Source organism: Oncorhynchus tshawytscha, unplaced genomic scaffold (assembly GCF_018296145.1).
Source record: "Oncorhynchus tshawytscha isolate Ot180627B unplaced genomic scaffold, Otsh_v2.0 Un_contig_105_pilon_pilon, whole genome shotgun sequence".
Taxonomy (NCBI): domain Eukaryota; kingdom Metazoa; phylum Chordata; class Actinopteri; order Salmoniformes; family Salmonidae; genus Oncorhynchus; species Oncorhynchus tshawytscha.
The window spans coordinates 41550-64655 of NW_024609267.1; the positions used below are offsets into that span (position 1 = coordinate 41550).

At 42.0% G+C, this 23106-nt stretch overlaps 1 protein-coding gene across 1 annotated transcript in view; it reads left to right on the forward strand.

The window, feature by feature from the left end:
- Positions 1–5558: 5558 nt before the first annotated feature.
- The window catches only part of LOC121844517 (monocyte to macrophage differentiation factor 2-like), a 32103-nt gene continuing 14555 nt past the window's right edge, over positions 5559–23106 (forward strand). The window contains exons 1-3 of the mRNA XM_042314712.1: positions 5559–5590; positions 10475–10556; positions 10677–10837. Of these exons, the coding sequence (XP_042170646.1) occupies positions 5562–5590; positions 10475–10556; positions 10677–10837 (272 nt within the window). The 5' untranslated portion in view covers positions 5559–5561. The remainder of the gene's footprint in view (positions 5591–10474; positions 10557–10676; positions 10838–23106) is intronic.

Genomic DNA, 23106 nt, shown 5'->3' on the forward strand with positions numbered 1-23106 from the left:
GGGAACGTCTCAAAAAATCTAAAAATTTATCGGAATCTCGTTTCAGTTGAAACAATAATCTGTTCAACGACCACCTTATACCAAAGATTTTATGAACTAACCCAAGATAGACCAGAGCCTGTCGTTTCCAATGGGAACACATTAATCATAGGTGGCAGAACAAGCAAGGAGGTGGGCAGAGATTTCCGTTAGGAAGCACACTGCCGGCCACTGTGCTTCCTCTCATCACCATGTTTGGTAGTGAGTGGAAACGCCAACCGGATGCTTCATATTTACACATCCGGTGAAATATCTGTCTCGTTCTGTGGCTGTGGCTATACGATTGATATTATTGATATTCTGCCGTACTTGTCACCAGGAGATGGCGCAGTCTGACAACATACATTTTCATAATTTCCGACACTGGACAACTGCGGTATAAGAACTGGAGACAGCGTCCAAGATGCCCGCCCGTTGTTGTCAAGGTAGTGTAATGTACTGTAATGTAATGTACTCAAATCAAATTGTACTTGTTACATGCCTTGAATACAACAGGTGTAGTAGACCTTACCGTGAAATGCTTGCTTACAAGCCCTTTACCAACAAAGCAACATTTTTCAAAAGTAAGACACTTTTTCCACATTTTGTTACGTTACCCAGCCTTATTCTAAAATGTATTAAATCGTTTTTTTCCTCCTCATCAATCTACACACAATACCCCATAATGACATCACAATACCCCGCAATGACATCACAATACCCCGTAATGACATCACAATACCCCATAATGACAAAGCAAAAACAGGTTTTTAGAATTTTTTGGCAAATGTATAAATTAAATTTAAAAAAAGAAATATCACATTTACATAAGTATTCAGACCTTTTACTCAGTACTTTGTTGAAGCACCTTTGGCAGCGATTACAGCCTCTAGTCTTCTTGGGTATGGTTCAACAATCTTGGCACACCTGTATTTGGGGAGTTTCTCCCATTCCTCTCTGCAGATCATCTCAAGCTCTGTCAGGTTGGATGGGGAGCATTGCTGCACAGCTATTTTCAGGTCTCTCTAGAGGTGTTTGATCGGGTTCAAGTCCGGGCTCTGGCTGGCCCACTCAAGGACATTCAGAGATTGTCCCGAAGCCCCACCTGCGTTGTCTTGGCTGTATGCTTAGGGTCATTGTCCTGTTGGAAGGTGAACCTTCGCCCCAGTCTGAGGTTCTGGATCAGGTTTTCAATAAGGATCTCTCTGTACTTTGTTCCGTTCATCTTTCCCTCGATCCTGACTAGTCTCCCAGTCCCTGCCGCTGAAAAACATCCCCACAGCATGATGCTGCCACCACCATGCTTCACCTTAGGGATGGTACCAGGTTTCTTCCAGACATGACGCTTGGCATTCAGGCCAAAAGGTTCCATCTTGGTTTCATCAGACCAGAGAATCTTGAGTCTTTAGGTGCCTTTGTCAAACTCCAAGAGGGCTGTCATGTACCTTTTACTGAGGAGTGGCTTCTGTCTGGCAGAGTGCTGCAGAGATGGTTATCCTTCTGGAAGGTTCTACCATCTCCACAGAGGAACTCTGGAGCTCTATCAGAGTGACCATCAGGTTCATGGTCACCTCCCTGACGAAGGCCCTTCTTCCCTGATTGCTCAGTTTGGCCGGGCGGCCAGCTCTAGGAAGAGTCTAGGTGGTTCCAAACTTCTTCCATTTATGAATGATGGAGGCCACTGTGTTCTTGGGGACCTTCAAGGCTACAGGAATGTTTTGGTACCCTTCCCCAGATCTGTGCCTCAACACAATTCTGTCTCTGAACTCTACGGACAATTACTTCGACCTCATGGCTTGGTTTTTGCTCTGAAATGCTCTGTCAACCGTTGGAATTTACCACAAGTGGACTCCAATCAAGTTGTAGAAACATGTCTAGGATGACCAATGGAAACAGGATGCAACTGAGTTAAATGTCGAGTCTCATAACAAAGGGTCTGAATACTGATGTAAATAAGGTATCTGTTTTTTATTTTTTATTAATACATTTGCTCTAATTTCTAAAAACCTTTTTTCTATGTAATTACGGGCTATTGAGTGTAGATTGCTGAGGATTTTATTTAATCCATTTTAGAATAAGGCTGTAACGTAAAACAACGTAAAACAAGTCAAGGGGTCTGAATACTTACCGAATGCACTGCACATTATAAATATATATATAAACCCTAACCCTAAATATAGATATATACATACTGTATGTGAAGGAATGTGAATGTATGCCTTTCACAACAATGCAGAGTTAAAAAGTTAGACAAATTTGAGAAATAAAAAAAGGAAATAGTAAAATCAAATTAAAACATGGTTAGCAGATGTTAATGGTCACATGATTAGCAGATGTTAATGGTCACACGGTTAGCAGATGTTAATGGTCACATACACATGGTTAGCAGATGTTAATGGTCACATGGTTAGCAGATGTTAATGGTCACATACAGTGCCTTGCGAAAGTATTCGGCCCCCTTGAACTTTGCGACCTTTTGCCACATTTCAGGCTTCAAACATAAAGATATAAAACTGTATTTTTTGTGAAGAATCAACAACAAGTGGGACACAATCATGAAGTGGAACGACATTTATTGGATATTTCAAACTTTTTTAACAAATCAAAAACTGAAAAATTGGGCGTGCAAAATTATTCAGCCCCTTTAAGTTAATACTTTGTAGCGCCACCTTTTGCTGCGATTACAGCTGTAAGTCGCTTGGGGTATGTCTCTATCAGTTTTGCACATCGAGAGACTGACATTTTTTCCCATTCCTCCTTGCAAAACAGCTCGAGCTCAGTGAGGTTGGATGGAGAGCATTTGTGAACAGCAGTTTTCAGTTCTTTCCACAGATTCTCGATTGGATTCAGGTCTGGACTTTGACTTGGCCATTCTAACACCTGGATATGTTTATTTTTGAACCATTCCATTGTAGATTTTGCTTTATGTTTTGGATCATTGTCTTGTTGGAAGACAAATCTCCGTCCCAGTCTCAGGTCTTTTGCAGACTCCATCAGGTTTTCTTCCAGAATGGTCCTGCATTTGGCTCCATCCATCTTCCCATCAATTTTAACCATCTTCCCTGTCCCTGCTGAAGAAAAGCAGGCCCAAACCATGATGCTGCCACCACCATGTTTGACAGTGGGGACGGGGTGTTCAGGGTGATGAGCTGTGTTGCTTTTACGCCAAACATAACGTTTTACATTGTTGCCAAAAAGTTCAATTTTGGTTTTTCACCTTCTTCCACATGTTTGGTGTGTCTCCCAGGTGGCTTGTGGCAAACTTTAAACGACACTATTTATGGATATCTTTAAGAAATGGCTTTCTTCTTGCCACTCTTCCATAAAGGCCAGATTTGTGCAATATACGACTGATTGTTGTCCTATGGACAGAGTCTCCCACCTCAGCTGTAGATCTCTGCAGTTCATCCAGAGTGATCATGGGCCTCTTGGCTGCATCTCTAATCAGTCTTCTCCTTGTATGAGCTGAAAGTTTAGAGGGACGGCCAGGTCTTGGTAGATTTGCAGTGGTCTGATACTCCTTCCATTTCAATATTATCGCTTGCACAGTGCTCCTTGGGATGTTTAAAGCTTGGGAAATCTTTTTGTATCCAAATCCGGCTTTAAACTTCTTCACAACAGTATCTCGGACCTGCCTGGTGTGTTCCTTGTTCTTCATGATGCTCTCTGCGCTTTTAACAGACCTCTGAGACTATCACAGTGCAGGTGCATTTATACGGAGACTTGATTACACACAGGTGGATTGTATTTATCATCATTAGTCATTTAGGTCAACATTGGATCATTCAGAGATCCTCACTGAACTTCTGGAGAGAGTTTGCTGCACTGAAAGTAAAGGGGCTGAATAATTTTGCACGCCCAATTTTTCAGTTTTTGATTTGTTCAAAAAGTTTGAAATATCCAATAAATGTCGTTCCACTTCATGATTGTGTCCCACTTGTTGTTGATTCTTCACAAAAAAATACAGTTTTATATCTTTATGTTTGAAGCCTGAAATGTGGCAAAAGGTCGCAAAGTTCAAGGGGGCCGAATACTTTCGCAAGGCACTGTACACATGATAGCAGATGTTAATGGTCACATACACATGGTTAGCAGATGTTAATGGTCACATACACATGGTAGCAGATGTTAATGGTCACATGGTTAGCAGATGTTAATGGTCACATACACATGGTTAGCAGATGTTAATGGTCACATGGTTAGCAGATGTTAATGGTCACATGGTTAGCAGATGTTAATGGTCACATGGTTAGCAGATGTTAATGGTCACATGGTTAGCAGATGTTATTGGTCACATACACATGGTTAGCAGATGTTAATGGTCACATGGTTATCAGATGTTAATGGTCACATACACATGGTAGCAGATGTTAATGGTCACATGGTAGCAGATGTTAATGGTCACATGGTAGCAGATGTTAATGGTCACATGGTTAGCAGATGTTAATGGTCACATGGTAGCAGATGTTAATGGTCACATGGTTAGCAGATGTTAATGGTCACATGGTTAGCAGATGTTAATGGTCACATGGTTAGCAGATGTTAATGGTCACATGATTAGCAGATGTTAATGGTCACAGACACATGGTTAGCAGATGTTAATGGTCACATGGTTAGCAGATGTTAATGGTCACATGGTTAGCAGATGTTAATGGTCGCATGATTAGCAGATGTTAATGGTCACATGGTTAGCAGATGTTAATGGTCGCATGGTTAGCAGATGTTAATGATCACATGGTTAGCAGATGTTAATGGTCACATACACATGGTTAGCAGATGTTAATGGTCACATACACATGGTTAGCAGATGTTAATGGTCACATGGTTAGCAGATGTTAATGGTCACATGGTTAGCAGATGTTAATGGTCACATACACATGGTTAGCAGATGTTAATGGTCACATGGTTAGCAGATGTTAATGGTCACATGGTTAGCAGATGTTAATGGTCACATGGTTAGCAGATGTTAATGGTCACATGGTTAGCAGATGTTAATGGTCATGGTCACATGGTTAGCAGATGTTAAGGTTAGCATATGTTAATGGTCACATGGTTACATGTTAATGGTCACATGGTTAGCAGATGTTAATGGTCACATGGTTAGCAGATGTTAATGGTCACATGGTTAGCAGATGTTAATGGTCACATGGTTAGCAGATGTTAATGGTCACATGGTTAGCAGATGTTAATGGTCACATGGTTAGCAGATGTTAATGGTCACATGGTTAGCAGATGTTAATGGATGATGTTAATGGTCACATGGTTAGCAGATGTTAATGGTCACATGGTTAGCAGATGTTAATGGTCACATGGTTAGCAGATGTTAATGGTCACATACACATGGTTAGCAGATGTTAATGAGTAGGTATGGGTAAAAGTGACTCGCCAATCAGGATAGATAATAAACAGAGTAGCAGCAGCGTGTGTGAGTCCCTCCCTCCCTCCCACCCAGCTCCTGTTTGTGTTCAGAGGCACAGGGTAATCCGTCTCGCTAGTTGAGAACAGTAACAAGTGAAACCGAAAAAATACATGCTGTCTCCGGTATGGACTTTAAGAACAGCCGATATGGAAGGTAGGCAGAATATTATTCTAGACAGAGGAATTAATATATCTCTGATAAAGTTCTGTTTGATAAAGTGATGTGTTATTGAACTACTTAACTAATATTGTTGTTTGTCGGTTGGTTGGCGGTTGGTTGACGGTTGGGGTTAGGTTGGTTGACGGTTGGGGTTAGGTTGGTTGACGGTTGGGGTTAGGTTGGTTGACGGTTGGAGTTAGGTTGGTTGACGGTTGGAGTTAGGTTGGTTGACGGTTGGGGTTGGGTTGGTTGGCGGTTGACGGGTTAGGTTGGTTGACGGTTGGGGTTAGGTTGGTTGGTTGGAGTTAGGTTGGTTGACGGTTGTTAGGTTGGTTAGGTTGGTTGGTTGACGGTTGGGGTTAGGTTGGTTGACGGTTGGGGTTAGGTTGGTTGACGGTTGGGGTTAGGTTGGTTGGTTGGAGTTAGGTTGGTTGGCGGTTGGGTTAGGTTGGTTGGTTGACGGTTGGGGTTAGGTTGGTTGGACGGTTGGGGTTAGGTTGGTTGGACGGTTGGGGTTAGGTTGGTTGACGGTTGGGTTAGGTTGGTTGACGGTTGGGGGGTTGCTTGTGTTGGGGTTAGGTTGCTTGACGGTTGGGGTTAGGTTGCTTGACGGTTGGGGTTGGTTGGCGGATGGAGTTAGGTTGGTTGATGGTTGGGTTAGGGTTGATGGAGTTAGGTTGCTGGACGGTTGGGGTTAGGTTGGTTGGTTGGAGTTAGGTTGGTTGACGGTTGGAGTTAGGTTGGTTGGCGGTTGGGGTTAGGTTGGTTGGAGTTAGGTTGGTTGGCGGTTGGAGGGGTTAGGTTGGTTGGAGTTAGGTTGGTTGACGGTTGGGGTTGGGTTGGTTGGTTGGTAGGTTAGGTTGGTTGACGGTTGGGGTTGGGTTGGTTGGCGGTAGGTTGGTTTGGAGTTAGGTTGGTTGACGGTTGGAGTTAGGTTGGATGGAGTTAGGTTGCTGACGGTTGGTTAGGTTGGTGGAGTTAGGTTGGTTGACGGTTGGAGTTAGGTTGGTTGGCGGTTGGGGTTAGGTTGGTTGGAGTTAGGTTGGTTGGCGGTTGGGGTTAGGTTGGTTGGAGTTAGGTTGGTTGACGGTTGGGGTTGGGTTGGTTGGCGGTTGGAGTTAGGTTGGTTGGAGTTAGGTTGGTTGACGGTTGGGGTTGGGTTGGTTGGCGGTAGGTTGGTTGGAGTTAGGTTGGTTGACGGTTGGGGTTGGGTTGGTTGACGGTTGGAGTTGGGTTGGTTGACGGTTGGGGTTAGGTTGGTTGACGGTTGGGGTTAGGTTGGTTGACGGTTGGAGTTAGGTTGGTTGACGGTTGGGTTTAGGTTGGTTGACGGTTGGGGTTTGGTTGGTTGACGGTTGGGGTTAGGTTGGTTGGAGTTAGGTTGGTTGACGGATGGGGTTAGGTTGGTTGGAGTTAGGTTGGTTGACGGTTGGAGTTAGGTTGGTTGGCGGTTGGGGTTAGGTTGGTTGGCGGTTGGGGTTAGGTTGGTTGGAGTTAGGTTGGTTGGAGTTAGGTTGGTTGACGGTTGGGTTGGTTGGCGGTTGGAGTTAGGTTGGTTGGAGTTAGGTTGGTTGACGGTTGGGGTTGGGTTGGTTGGCGGTAGGTTGGTTGGAGTTAGGTTGGTTGACGGTTGGGGTTGGGTTGGTTGACGGTTGGAGTTGGGTTGGTTGACGGTTGGGTTTAGGTTGGTTGACGGTTGGAGTTAGGTTGGTTGACGGTTGGGTTTAGGTTGGTTGACGGTTGGGGTTTGGTTGGTTGACGGTTGGAGTTAGGTTGGTTGGAGTCAGGTTGGTTGGCGGTTGGGGTTAGGTTGGTTGGAGTCAGGTTGGTTGACGGATGGGGTTAAGTTGGTTGGAGTTAGGTTGGTTGACGGTTGGAGTTAGGTTGGTTGACGGTTGGAGTTAGGTTGGTTGACGGTTGGGGTTAGGTTGGTTGACGGTTGGAGTTAGGTGTTTTGCTAGCTGATGTGAAGCCATGTGCACCGATGCGCTTGGGGACAAGTGTGTGTGTGTGTGTGTGTCTTGCCACTAGCAGGATTCAGAAACAGATCCTCTTAGATTTAAATACCCGGTGGATCAGACACCACGTCTGATATTCAGCATTACTAACATTCTGTTCACTGCTGTAGATTATAGTTTCCCATTCTAACGCAACAAGCGGAATGTGGGAGAGAGAGCAGGTGAAAGTTCAAGCCCAGCCGAGGTAGACACAGCCACCCCCCTAGTGTGTGTGCTCCATTATAACGCTGATACCATAGGAGGGTCGTTAGATCAGCCTTGGCCGCTCACACTAATGATAGAGAAAGACAGGAAGAGAGAGGGAGAGAGTGGGGAGAGAAAAGAGGGGGAAGATGGAGGTAGAGAGAGGGAGTGAGAGAATGGAGGGGAGATATAGGCAGAGTTGGAGGCAGAGTGCCCCTCTTTTGGATGATAACAATGCTTTCTCTGATCAGAGCCTTTGTCCCTTCAGGCTCACTGAGACACACACGCCTGTTGTCCATTAGCTGACAGAATCAAATCACATGTTGTGTGTCACATACGCTGAATACAACAGGTGTAGACCTTAGCGAGAAATACTTACTTTACAAGCCCTTAACTCTATTTCTTGAACTGCAATGTTGGTTAAGAAAATATTTAGTAATTAAAAATAAAAATACATCTAAAAGTAACACAAGAAGAGTACATAACAATAACAAGACTATATACAGGGGCTACCGGTACCGAGTCAGAGATACTACCAGAGATACTGGTAGTCTAGTAGAGTGATGGACCACCGTGAGACCAACCATCCTCTCACTCTGCTACTGAAGAGTTACTGGTAGTCTAGGAGAGTGATGGACCACAGTGAGACCAACCATCCTCTCACTCTGCTACTGAAGAGTTACTGGTAGTCTAGGAGAGTGATGGACCACAGTGAGACCAACCATCCTCTCACTCTGCTACTGAAGAGATACTGGTAGTCTAGGAGAGTGATGGACCACAGTGAGACCAACCATCCTCTCTGGTAGTCTAGGCTTTTGCTCCAGCGTTGCTCTAACATCTCAGTTCACTAATCAGCACCTCTAAACCTTTATGAGCTGAGCAAGGCCTGTTAGAGCAGCCTCCACATCCTGTACCTCTCTAGGTAACTAAAACCTTTATGAGCTGAGTAAGGCCTGTTAGAGCAGCCTCCACATCCTGTACCTCTCTAGGTAACTAAAACCTTTATGAGCTGAATAAGGCCTGTTAAAGCAGCCTCCACATCCTGTACCTATCTAGGTAACTAAAACCTTTATGAGCTGAGTATGGCCTGTTAGAGCAGCCTCCACATCCTGTACCTCTCTAGGTAACTAAAACCTTTATGAGCTGAATAAGGCCTGTTAGAGCAGCCTCCACATCCTGTACCTCTCTAGGTAACTAAAACCTTTATGAGCTGAATAAGGCCTGTTAGAGCAGCCTCCACATCCTGTACCTCTCTAGGTAACTAAAACCTTTATGAGCTGAGTAAGGCCTGTTAGAGCAGCCTCCACATCCTGTACCTCTCTAGGTAACTAAAACCTTTATGAGCTGAGTAAGGCCTGTTAGAGCAGCCTCCACATCCTGTACCTCTCTAGGTAACTCAAACCTTTATGAGCTGAATAAGGCCTGTTAGAGCAGCCTCCACATCCTGTACCTCTCTAGGTAACTAAAACCTTTATGAGCTGAATAAGGCCTGTTAGAGCAGCCTCCACATCCTGTACCTCTCTAGGTAACTAAAACCTTTATGAGCTGAATAAGGCCTGTTAGAGCAGCCTTATGAGCATCCTGTACCTCTCTAGGTAACTAAAACCTTTATGAGCTGAGTAAGGCCTGTTAGAGCAGCCTCCACATCCTGTACATCCTCTCTAGGTAACTAAAACCTTTATGAGCTGAATAAGGCCTGTTAGAGCAGCCTCCACATCCTGTACCTCTCTAGGTAACTAAAACCTTTATGAGCTGAATAAGGCCTGTTAGAGCAGCCTCCACATCCTGTACCTCTCTAGGTAACTAAAACCTTTATGAGCTGAGTATGGCCTGTTAGAGCAGCCTCCACATCCCTGAGTATCCTCTCTAGGTAACTAAAACCTTTATGAGCTGAATAAGGCCTGTTAGAGCAGCCTCCACATCCTGTACCTCTCTAGGTAAATAAAACCTTTATGAGCTGAATAAGGCCTGTTAGAGCAGCCTCCACATCCTGTACCTCTCTAGGTAACTAAAACCTTTATGAGCTGAATAAGGCCTGTTAGAGCAGCCTCCACATCCTGTACCTCTCTAGGTAACTAAAACCTTTATATGGGGAAATGGATCATCTTATATCTCAAAATGGTAGAAAAGGATTTAGAGAAAATACTGAAAGGGATTTAACACAATATGTGGAATGAGGCAACTAACCAACCACAACATGGAAGTAAATAGCTACCCTGAACCTTACCCTGTCACACAGCTTCTGCTAGGCCTGAGGGACCCTGTGTGGAATCAGATAACGCACAGCTGACCTGGCGTCCAGCAAGCACTACCCTGAAACCTGCGATGTTTGTGTGTGTGTTGACTTACGAAATGTGGTTTCATAACATGTCCAGATGTGCCTCTCTCTGTAAACCGGGATTGAGAGATTTACTGCTGATTAAAGACACACACACACACACACACACACACACACACACACACACACACACACACACACACACACACACACACACACACACACACACACACACACACACACACACACACACAGAGAGCATGGGCTGCTATGCATAGAGCCCAAGTAAGGTTTTAACGTGGATGTCAGAGCTCAGCAGTACCTGACACAGTCTGACACTACTTATAGAGGCAGGAGACAAATTCAACATGTACAGTATCCTGGGTGTGTGTGTTCCAGGTTCATGAATGGCAGAGTTCCATCCAGTAGGAGATACCAGCCTACAGACTACGAACACGCTGCCAACTGTGCCACACATGGAGTGAGTTACACACACAACCTGTCTACAGATTCATCTCTTATCTCTGGAAATACAGCTGCTGTTCACCCTGCTGTACCTGGTTCTACCCATAATGCCTTGTTTACCCATGATCCTCCACAGCTCTGGATCATCCCCAGCCTGGTGGGCGGGTCTGTACTCTACTTCCTGTCTGTGGACCAATGGCAGGCTGCTGCTGCCTGGTTGTACGGGGCGGGGCTTAGTGGTCTATTCATCTCCTCCACTCTGTTTCACACCGTGGCCTGGAAGATCAGACACCTCAGGTTAGTATCTCTGATCAGACACCTCAGGTTAGTATCTGTGATCAGACACCTCCGGTTAGTCTCTCTGATCAGACACCTCCGGTTAGTCTTTCTGTTTCACACCGTGGTCTGGAACATCAGACACCTCTAGTTAGTATCTCTGATCAGACACCTCTGGTTAGTCTCTCTGATCAGACACCTCCGGTTAGTCTCTCTGTTTCACACCGTGGTCTGGAACATCAGACACCTCTAGTTAGTATCTCTGATCAGACACCTCTAGTTAGTCTCTCTGATCAGACACCTCTAGTTAGTCTCTCTGATCAGACACCTCCGGTTAGTATCTCTGATCAGACACCTCTGGTTAGTCTCTCTGATCAGACACCTCTAGTTAGTATCTCTGATCAGACACCTCTGGTTAGTCTCTCTGATCAGACACCTCCGGTTAGTCTTTCTGTTTCACACCGTGGTCTGGAACATCAGACACCGCTAGTTAGTATCTCTGATCAGACACCTCTGGTTAGTCTCTCTGATCAGACACCTCCGGTTAGTCTTTCTGATCAGACACCTCTAGTTAGTATCTCTGATCAGACACCTCCGGTTAGTCTCTCTGATCAGACACCTCCGGTTCGTCTCTCTGATCAGACACCTCTGGTTAGTCTCTCTGATCAGACACCTCTAGTTAGTATCTCTGATCAGACACCTCTAGTTAGTCTGTCAGTCTTTATCTCAATTTCAAATTCAATTTAAGGGGCTTTATTGGTGTGGGAAACATATGTTTACATTGCAAGTGAAATAGATGAAATAGACAACGAAAACTGAACAGTAAACATTACACTCACAGAAGTTCCAAAGGAATAGAGACATTTCAAATGTCATATTATATATATACAGTGTTGTAACGATGTACAAATGGTTAAAGTACACAAGGGAAAATAAATAAGCATAAATATGGGTTGTATTTACAATGGTGTTTGTTCTTCACTGGTTGCCCTTTTCTTGTGGCAACAGGTCACACATCTTGCTGCTGTGATTGAACACTGTGGTATTTCACCCAGTAGATATGGGAGATTATCAAAATTGGATTTGTTTTCAAATTATTTGTGGATCTGTGTAATCTGAGGGAAATGTGTGTCTCTAATATGGTCATACATTGGACAGGAGGTTAGGAAGTGCAGCTCAGTTTCCACATCATTTTGTGGGCAGTGAGCACATAGCCTGTCTTCTCTTGAGAGCCAACAGTGACCTTTCTCAATAGCAAGGCTATGCTCACAGTACATAGTCAAAGCTTCTGTTCATTTTGAGTCAGTCACAGTGGTCAGGTATTGTGTACTCTCTCACAGTGGTCAGGTATTGTGTACTCTCTGTTTAGGGCCAAAGGGCATTCTTGTTTGCTCTGTGTTTTTGTTAATTCTTTCCAAAGTAAATATCTTTTTGTTTTCACATGATTTGGTTGAGTCTAATTGTGTTGCTGTCCTGGGGTTCTGTGGGGTGTGTTTGTGTTTGTGAACAGAGCCCCAGGACCAGCTTGCTTAGGGGAATCTTTTCCAGGTTCATCTCTCTGTGGGGTCTGTTTGTATTTGTGAACAGAGCCCCAGGACCAGCTTGCTTAGGGGACTCTTCTCCAGGTTCATCTCTCTGTGGGGTCTGTTTGTATTTGTGAACAGAGCCCCAGGACCAGCTTGCTTAGGGGACTCTTCTCCAGGTTCATCTCTGTTACAGGAATTAAATTCCTTTATGTTTTATTTAACTAATTTAATTAAACACTCTGCCCACTCCTAAGAATTTGTAAGACCCTTATTTGCATAAAATGGACAGAGACCCGTCTCAAAATCAATCAGCAGCGTTTATTCTCGAGAGTACTGAACACGATAGAGTTTACCACAGGTTATAAACTGAAAATGACGTCATTAGTTTTCGAACCGTCTCTTCTCCCACCCTGGTACAAAGGCAGTATCTCAAGCCCTTCCACATCGTCCCTACCAATTTAATATAATTTATGACCGAGCCAAGGTCTTCCTGTGTAGATAAGCATTCTAGCCAGTCTGATGAATAAGTTCATTCATTTCTACCAAGGAACAGACAGTCATTGTTCTAATTCTTGATTATATTTACACACATTGAACACACAGTGTTCAAACCGATTCCCCTAATTAGAACACTATTCCCCTAATTAGAACACTATTCCCCTAATTAGAACACTATTCCCCTAATTAGAACACTATTCCCTAATTAGAACACTATTCCCTAATTAGAACACTATTAGAACACTATTCCCTAATTAGAAACACTATTCTATTCCCTAATTAGAACACTATTCCCCTAATTAGAACACTATTCCCCTAATTAGAACACTATTCCCTAATAATTAGAACACTATTCCCTAATTAGAACACTATTCCCCTAATTAGAACACTATTCCCTAATTAGAACACTATTCCCTAATTAGAAACACTAATTAGAACACCCCTAATTAGAACACTATTCCCCTAATTAGAACACTATTCCCCTAATTACAACACTATTCCCTAATTAGAACACTATTCCCCAGAACACTATTCCCCTAATTACAACACTATTCCCCTAATTACAACACTATTCCCTAATTACAACACTATTCCCTAATTACAACACTATTCCCCTAATTACAACACTATTCCCTGAATCAGTCTCAGCAGAGAAGGGTAACACAGACTCCAACACAAACAACTCAGAGGCACCTGTGTCTCAGGATCTTCAATGGCACTGGGTCGTTACTTCCTAACAGAGATACTAAAACCCTCCGTAATGAAAGGTAAATAGTCTGGATCAATTGGGACTTTCACATGCCCCTGGGCCTGAGACGGAGTGACAGGAGTGACCTGATGTGGGACAGGTGCTGCTAACGCCATAGGCTTATGGTTAACTTTAGCACGAGTACTGAATTTACTCTCAGCCCTGAGAAGCTTTTTCTAATGATCGGAACCCTGACAGTAGTGACACTCTTGACTGAAGTCAGCTTAACCACGGGAGCCAGACTCAACCCTAGATGAATGGAACCCGTGGACCAGTGTCTGAGTGGGCAGGGCCCAAATCTTCCCCTGAATGCACCCACTCACTCTGAATACAGTGCTCTGCAAAGACACTTTCGTGAGTCAAAACATACTCGTCCACCAAAACCGCAGCTTCAGAGACAGTCTTAACTTTTCCTTCCTTAATGTACGTACAGTAGCTATACGATCAGGGATTGTGTCCTTTAAATTGCTCTAGCATAATCAGATCACACAGCCCCTGGAAAGTCGGAACCGCAGAGGCGGAACACCAGCGATTTAAACTATGAAGAGAACTCTGGCGTAAACTCAACATGAGTCTGTTAATCAGCCTTTTTTAAAGTTGTAAATCGTTGACGTTAAGCCTCAGGAACCAGTTGGTAAATCTGTAACAGCCGTTTTAACCTTATCATAACTGACACTGTCGGCTACACCAAGAGCTGAATATGCCTCCTGTGCTTTACCAGTCAGCACACACTGCAACATTAAAGAGATCAGAATCAGGCCAACTCCTAGCGTCAGCAACACACTGCAACATTAAAGAGATCAGAATCAGGCCAACTCCTAGCGTCAGCAACACACTGCAACATTAAAGTGAGATCAGAATCAGGCCAACTCTTAGCGTCAGCAACACACTGCAACATTAAAGAGATCAGAATCAGGCCAACTCTTAGTGTCAGCAACACACTGCAACATTAAAGAGAGATCACTAACTGTTTCTAATAACCGAGTATAATAACTGTGTATAACCATGTATAATAACTAGGTATAATAACCGTGTATAACTGTGTATAATAACGGTGTGTAATAACTGTACAATAACTGGGTATAATAACTAGGTATAATAACCGTGTATAACTGTGTATAATAACGGTGTGTAATAACTGTACAATAACTGGGTATAATAACTGCGTGTACAAGAACTGTTTATAATAACTGTGTGTATAATAACTATGTATCATAGCTGCGTGTATATAACCGTCTATAATAACTGTGTGTATAATAACTATGTATCATAGCTGCGTGTATATAACTGTTTATAATAACTGTGTGTATAATAACTATGTATCATAGCTGCGTGTATATAACTGTTTATAATAACTGTGTGTATAATAACTATGTATCATAGCTGCGTGTATATAACTGTCTATAATAACTGTGTGTATAATAACTATGTATCATAGCTGCGTGTATATAACTGTCTATAATAACTGTGTATAATAGCTTTGTGTATAATAACCGTTTCTAATAACGGTGTGTATAATAACATTTATAATAACTTTGTATAATAACCATATGTATAATAACCATATGTATAATAACCATATGTATAATAACCATGTATAATAACCATGTATAACCATGTGTATAATAACCATATGTATAATAACCATATGTATAATAACCATATGTATAATAACCATGTATAACCATGTGTATAATAACCATGTATAACCATGTGTATAATAACCATATGTATAATAACCATATGTATAATAACCATGTATAACCATGTGTATAATAACTGTGTATAATAACTGTGTATATAACTGTATGTATATAATAACTGTGTATAATAACTGTGTATATAACTGTATGTATATAATAACTGTGTATAATAACTGTGTATATAACTGTATGTATATAATAACTGTGTATATAACCATGTATAACCATGTGTATAATATAATAACCATGTATAATAACCATGTATAATAACCATATGTATAATAACCATGTATAACCATGTGTATAATAACCATGTGTATAATAACCATATGTATAATAACCATGTATAACCATGTGTATAATAACTGTGTATAATAACTGTGTATAAATCAAATCAAATCAAATCAAATTTTATTTGTCACATACACATGGTTAGCAGATGTTAATGCGAGTGTAGCGAAATGCTTGTGCTTCTAGTTCCGACAATGCAGTAATAACGAGCAAGTAATCTAACTAACAATTCCAAAAAAAACTACTGTCATACACAGTGTAAGGGGATAAAGAATATGTACATAAGGATATATGAATGAGTGATGGTACAGAGCAGCATAGGCAAGATACAGTAGATGATAGAGTACAGTATATACATATGAGATAAGTATGTAAACCAAGTGGCATAGTTAAAGTGGCTAGTGATACATGTATTACATAAGGATGCAGTCGATGATATAGAGTACAGTATCAACGTATGCATATGAGATGAACAATGTAGGGTAAGTAACATTATATAAGGTAGCATTGTTTAAAGTGGCTAGTGATATATTTACATCATTTCCCATCGATTCCCATGATTAAAGTGGCTGGAGTAGAGTCAGTGTCATTGACAGTGTGTTGGCAGTAGCCACTCAATGTTAGTGGTGGCTGTTTAACAGTCTGATGGCCTTGAGATAGAAGCTGTTTTTCAGTCTCTCGGTCCCAGCTTTGATGCACCTGTACTGACCTCGCCTTCTGGATGGCAGCGGGGTGAACAGGCAGTGGCTCGGGTGGTTGATGTCCTTGATGATCTTTATGGCCTTCCTGTAGCATCGGGTGGTGTAGGTGTCCTGGAGGGCAGGTAGTTTGCCCCCGGTGATGCGTTGTGCAGACCTCACTACCCTCTGGAGAGCCTTACGGTTGAGGGCGGTGCAGTTGCCATACCAGGCGGTGATACAGCCCGCCAGGATGCTCTCGATTGTGCATCTGTAGAAGTTTGTGAGTGCTTTTGGTGACAAGCTGAATTTCTTCAGCCTCCTGAGGTTGAAGAGGCGCTGCTGCGCCTTCCTCACGATGCTGTCTGTGTGAGTGGACCAATTCAGTTTGTCTGTGATGTGTATGCCGAGGAACTTAAAACTTGCTACCCTCTCCACTACTGTTCCATCGATGTGGATGGGGGTGTTCCCTCTGCTGTTTCCTGAAGTCCACAATCATCTCCTTAGTTTTGTTGACGTTGAGTGTGAGGTTATTTTCCTGACACCACACTCCGAGGGCCCTCACCTCCTCCCTGTAGGCCGTCTCGTCGTTGTTGGTAATCAAGCCTACCACTGTTGTGTCGTCCGCAAACTTGATGATTGAGTTGGAGGCGTGCATGGCCACGCAGTCGTGGGTGAACAGGGAGTACAGGAGAGGGCTCAGAACGCACCCTTGTGGGGCCCCAGTGTTGAGGATCAGCGGGGAGGAGATGTTGTTGCCTACCCTCACCACCTGGGGGCGGCCCGTCAGGAAGTCCAGTACCCAGTTGCACAGGGCGGGGTCGAGACCCAGGGTCTCGAGCTTGATGACGAGCTTGGAGGGTACTATGGTGTTGAATGCCGAGCTGTAGTCGATGAACAGCATTCTCACATAGGTATTCCTCTTGTCCAGATGGGTTAGGGCAGTGTGCAGTGTGGTTGAGATTGCATCGTCTGTGGACCTATTTGGGCGGTAAGCAAATTGGAGTGGGTCAAGGGTGTCAGGTAGGGTGGAGGTGATATGGTCCTTGACTAGTCTCTCAAAGCACTTCATGATGACGGATGTGAGTGCTACGGGCGGTAGTCGTTTAGCTCAGTTACCTTAGCTTTCTTGGGAACAGGAACAATGGTGGCCCTCTTGAAGCATGTGGGAACAGCAGACTGGTATAGGGATTGATTGAATATGTCCGTAAACACACCGGCCAGCTGGTCTGCGCATGCTCTGAGGGCGCGGCTGGGGATGCCGTCTGGGCCTGCAGCCTTGCGAGGGTTAACACGTTTAAATGTCTTACTCACTTCGGCTGCAGTGAAGGAGAGACCGCATGTTTCCGTTGCAGGCCGTGTCAGTGGCACTGTATTGTCCTCAAAGCGGGCAAAAAGTTATTTAGTCTGCCTGGGAGCAAGACATCCTGGTCCGTGACTGGGCTGGGTTTCTTCCTGTAGTCCGTGATTGACTGTAGACCCTGCCACATACCTCTTGTGTCTGAGCCGTTGAATTGAGATTCTACTTTGTCTCTGTACTGGCGCTTAGCTTGTTTGATAGCCTTGCGGAGGGAATAGCTGCACTGTTTGTATTCAGCCATGTTACCAGACACCTTGCCCTGATTAAAAGCAGTGGTTCGTGCCTTCAGTTTCACACGAATGCTGCCATCAATCCACGGTTTCTGGTTAGGGAATGTTTTAATCGTTGCTATGGGAACGACATCTTCAACGCACGTTCTAATGAACTCGCACACCGTATCAGCGTATTCGTCAATGTTGTTGTCTGACGCAATACGAAACATCTCCCAGTCCACGTGATGGAAGCAGTCTTGGAGTGTGGAGTCAGCTTGGTCGGACCAGCGTTGGACAGACCTCAGCGTGGGAGCTTCTTGTTTTAGTTTCTGTCTGTAGGCAGGGATCAACAAAATGGAGTCGTGGTCAGCTTTTCCGAAAGGGGGCGGGGCAGGGCCTTATATGCGTCGCGGAAGTTAGAGTAACAATGATCCAGGGTCTTTCCACCCCTGGTTGCGCAATCGATATGCTGATAAAATTTAGGGAGTCTTGTTTTCAGATTAGCCTTGTTAAAATCCCCAGCTACAATGAATGCAGCCTCCGGATAAATCATTTCCAGTTTGCAGAGAGTTAAATAAAGTTCGTTCAGAGCCATCGATGTGTCTGCTTGGGGGGATATATACGGCTGTGATACAGTATATAACTGTATGTATATAATAACTGTGTATAATAACTGTGTATATAACTGTGTGTGTGTATATTAACTGTGTGTATACTAACTGTGTGTGTATATTAACTGTATGTGTGTATATTAACTGTGTGTGTATATTAACTGTGTGTGTGTGTGTGTGTATACTAACTGTGTGTGTGTATATTAACTGTGTGTGTGTATATTAACTGTGTGTGTGTATATTAACTGTGTGTGTGTGTGTATACTAACTGTGTGTGTGTATATTAACTGTGTGTGTGTGTATACTAACTGTGTGTGTGTATACTAACTGTGTGTGTGTATATTAACTGTGTGTGTGTGTATACTAACTGTGTGTGTGTATATTAACTGTGTGTGTGTATATTAACTGTGTGTGTGTATATTAACTGTGTGTGTGTGTATATTAACTGTGTGTGTGTATATTAACTGTGTGTGTGTGTATACTAACTGTGTGTGTGTATACTAACTGTGTGTGTGTGTGTGTATACTAACTGTGTGTGTGTATATTAACTGTGTGTGTGTATACTAACTGTGTGTGTGTATACTAACTGTGTGTGTGTGTGTGTGTGTGTATACTAACTGTGTGTGTATATATTAACTGTGTGTGTATACTAACTGTGTGTGTGTATACTAACTGTGTGTGTGTATATTAAATGTATGTGTGTATACTAACTGTGTGTGTGTATATTAACTGTGTGTGTGTGTGTGTGTACTAACTGTGTGTGTATACTAACTGTGTGTGTGTGTATACTAACTGTGTGTGTGTGTATGTATACTAACTGTGTGTGTGTGTATGTATACTAACTATGTGTGTGTGTATACTAACTGTGTGTGTATGTATACTAACTGTGTGTGTGTGTATGTATACTAACTGTGTGTGTGTATACAAACTGTGTGTGTGTGTATACTAACTGTGTGTGTATATTAACTGTGTGTGTGTGTGTGTATACTAACTGTGTGTGTATATATTAACTGTGTGTGTATGTATATTAACTGTGTGTGTGTGTATACTAACTGCGTGTGTGTATACAAACTGTGTGTGTGTGTATACTAACTGTGTGTGTATATTAACTGTGTGTGTGTGTGTGTATACTAACTGTGTGTGTATATATTAACTGTGTGTGTGTATACTAACTGTGTGTGTGTATACTAACTTTGTGTGTGTATATTAACTGTGTGTGTGTATACTAACTGTGTGTGTGTGTGTATACTAACTGTGTGTGTGTATATTAACTGTGTGTGTGTGTGTATACTAACTGTGTGTGTGTATATTAACTGTGTGTGTGTATAATAACTGTGTGTGTGTGTATACTACCTGTGTGTGTGTGTGTGTGTGTATACTAACTGTGTGTGTGTGTGTGTGTGTGTGTGTGTGTGTATACTAACTGCGTGTGTGTGTGTGTATACTAACTGTGTGTGTGTATATTAACTGTGTGTGTGTATACTAACTGTGTGTGTGTATACTAACTGTGTGTGTATACTAACTGTGTGTGTGTATATTAACTGTGTGTGTGTGTATACTAACTGCGTGTGTGTGTGTGTATACTAACTGTGTGTGTGTATATTAACTGTGTGTGTGTGTGTGTGTGTATACTAACTGTGTGTGTATAATAACTGTGTGTGTCTGTATACTACCTGTGTGTGTGTGTGTATACTAACTGTGTGTGTGTGTGTGTGTGTGTATACTAACTGTGTGTGTGTATACTAACTGTGTGTGTGTGTGTATACTAACTGTGTGTGTGTGTGTATACTAACTGTGTGTGTGTATACTAACTGTGTGTGTGTATATTAACTGTGTGTGTGTGTGTGTATACTAACTGTGTGTGTGTGTATACTAACTGTGTGTGTGTGTATATTAACTGTGTGTGTGTGTATACTAACTGTGTGTGTGTATACTAACTGTGTGTGTGTGTGTGTGTGTATACTAACTGTGTGTGTGTGTGTATACTAACTGTGTGTGTGTATATTAACTGTGTGTGTGTGTGTGTGTATACTAACTGTGTGTGTGTATATTAACTGTGTGTGTGTGTGTGTGTATACTAACTGTGTGTGTATATTAACTGTGTGTGTGTGTGTGTATACTAACTGTGTGTGTATATATTAACTGTGTGTGTATGTATATTAACTGTGTGTGTGTGTATACTAACTGCGTGTGTGTATACAAACTGTGTGTGTGTGTATACTAACTGTGTGTGTATATTAACTGTGTGTGTGTGTGTGTATACTAACTGTGTGTGTATATATTAACTGTGTGTGTGTATACTAACTGTGTGTGTGTATACTAACTTTGTGTGTGTATATTAACTGTGTGTGTGTATACTAACTGTGTGTGTGTGTGTATACTAACTGTGTGTGTGTATATTAACTGTGTGTGTGTGTGTATACTAACTGTGTGTGTGTATATTAACTGTGTGTGTGTATAATAACTGTGTGTGTGTGTATACTACCTGTGTGTGTGTGTGTGTGTATACTAACTGTGTGTGTGTGTGTGTGTGTGTGTGTATACTAACTGCGTGTGTGTGTGTGTATACTAACTGTGTGTGTGTATATTAACTGTGTGTGTGTATACTAACTGTGTGTGTGTATACTAACTGCGTGTGTGTATACTAACTGTGTGTGTGTATATTAACTGTGTGTGTGTGTATACTAACTGCGTGTGTGTGTGTGTATACTAACTGTGTGTGTGTATATTAACTGTGTGTGTGTGTGTGTGTATACTAACTGTGTGTGTATAATAACTGTGTGTGTGTGTATACTACCTGTGTGTGTGTGTGTATACTAACTGTGTGTGTGTGTGTGTGTGTGTGTATACTAACTGTGTGTGTGTATACTAACTGTGTGTGTGTGTGTATACTAACTGTGTGTGTGTGTGTATACTAACTGTGTGTGTGTATATTAACTGTGTGTGTGTGTGTGTATACTAACTGTGTGTGTGTGTATACTAACTGTGTGTGTGTGTATATTAACTGTGTGTGTGTGTATACTAACTGTGTGTGTGTATACTAACTGTGTGTGTGTGTGTGTGTGTATACTAACTGTGTGTGTGTGTGTATACTAACTGTGTGTGTGTATATTAACTGTGTGTGTGTGTGTGTGTATACTAACTGTGTGTGTGTATATTAACTGTGTGTGTGTGTGTGTGTATACTAACTGTGTGTGTGTATACTAACTGTGTGTGTGTATACTAACTGTGTGTGTATATTAACTGTGTGTGTATATTAACTGTGTGTGTATACTGTGTGTGTGTATATTAACTGTGTGTGTATATTAACTCTGTGTGTGTATTAACTGTGTGTGTGTATATTAACTGTGTGTGTATATTAACTGTGTGTGTGTATTAACTGTGTGTGTATATTAACTGTGTGTGTGTGTATATTAACTGTGTGTGTATACTAACTGTGTGTGTGTGTATATTAACTGTGTGTGTATACTGTGTGTGTGTATACTAACTGTGTGTGTGTATACTGTGTGTGTATTAACTGTGTGTGTATATTAACTGTGTGTGTATATTAACTGTGTGTGTATATTAACTGTGTGTGTGTATACTAACTGTGTGTGTGTATACTAACTGTGTGTGTGTGTATATTAACTGTGTGTGTATTAACTGTGTGTATATTAACTGTGTGTGTGTGTATTAACTGTGTGTGTATACTAACTGTGTGTGTATATTAACTGTGTGTGTGTATATTAACTGTGTGTGTATACTAACTGTGTGTGTATATTAACTGTGTGTGTGTGTGTGTATACTAACTGTGTGTGTGTATATTAACTGTGTGTGTGTGTGTGTGTGTATTAACTGTGTGTGTGTATACTAACTGTGTGTGTGTATATTAACTGTGTGTGTATACTAACTGTGTGTGTGTACTAACTGTGTGTGTATACTAACTGTGTATGTGTATATTAACTGTGTGTGTGTATACTAACTGTGTGTGTATATTAACTGTGTGTGTGTATATTAACTGTGTGTGTATTAACTGTGTGTGTATATTAACTGTGTGTGTGTATACTAACTGTGTGTGTATTAACTGTGTGTGTATATTAACTGTGTGTGTGTATACTGTGTGTGTATACTAACTGTGTGTGTGTATACTAACTGTGTGTGTGTGTGTATACTAACTGTGTGTGTGTATATTAACTGTGTGTGTATTAACTGTGTGTGTGTATTAACTGTGTGTATATTAACTGTGTGTGTGTGTATTAACTGTGTGTGTATACTAACTGTGTGTGTATATTAACTGTGTGTGTATTAACTGTGTGTGTATATTAACTGTGTGTGTGTGTATTAACTGTGTGTGTGTATACTAACTGTGTGTGTATTAACTGTGTGTGTATATTAACTGTGTGTGTGTATACTAACTGTGTGTGTATATTAACTGTGTGTGTGTATATTAACTGTGTGTGTGTATACTAACTGTGTGTGTGTATATTAACTGTGTGTGTATACTAACTGTGTGTGTGTACTAACTGTGTGTGTATACTAACTGTGTGTGTGTATATTAACTGTGTGTGTGTATACTAACTGTGTGTGTATACTAACTGTGTGTGTATACTAACTGTGTGTGTATACTAACTGTGTGTGTGTATATTAACTGTGTGTGTATTAACTGTGTGTGTATATTAACTGTG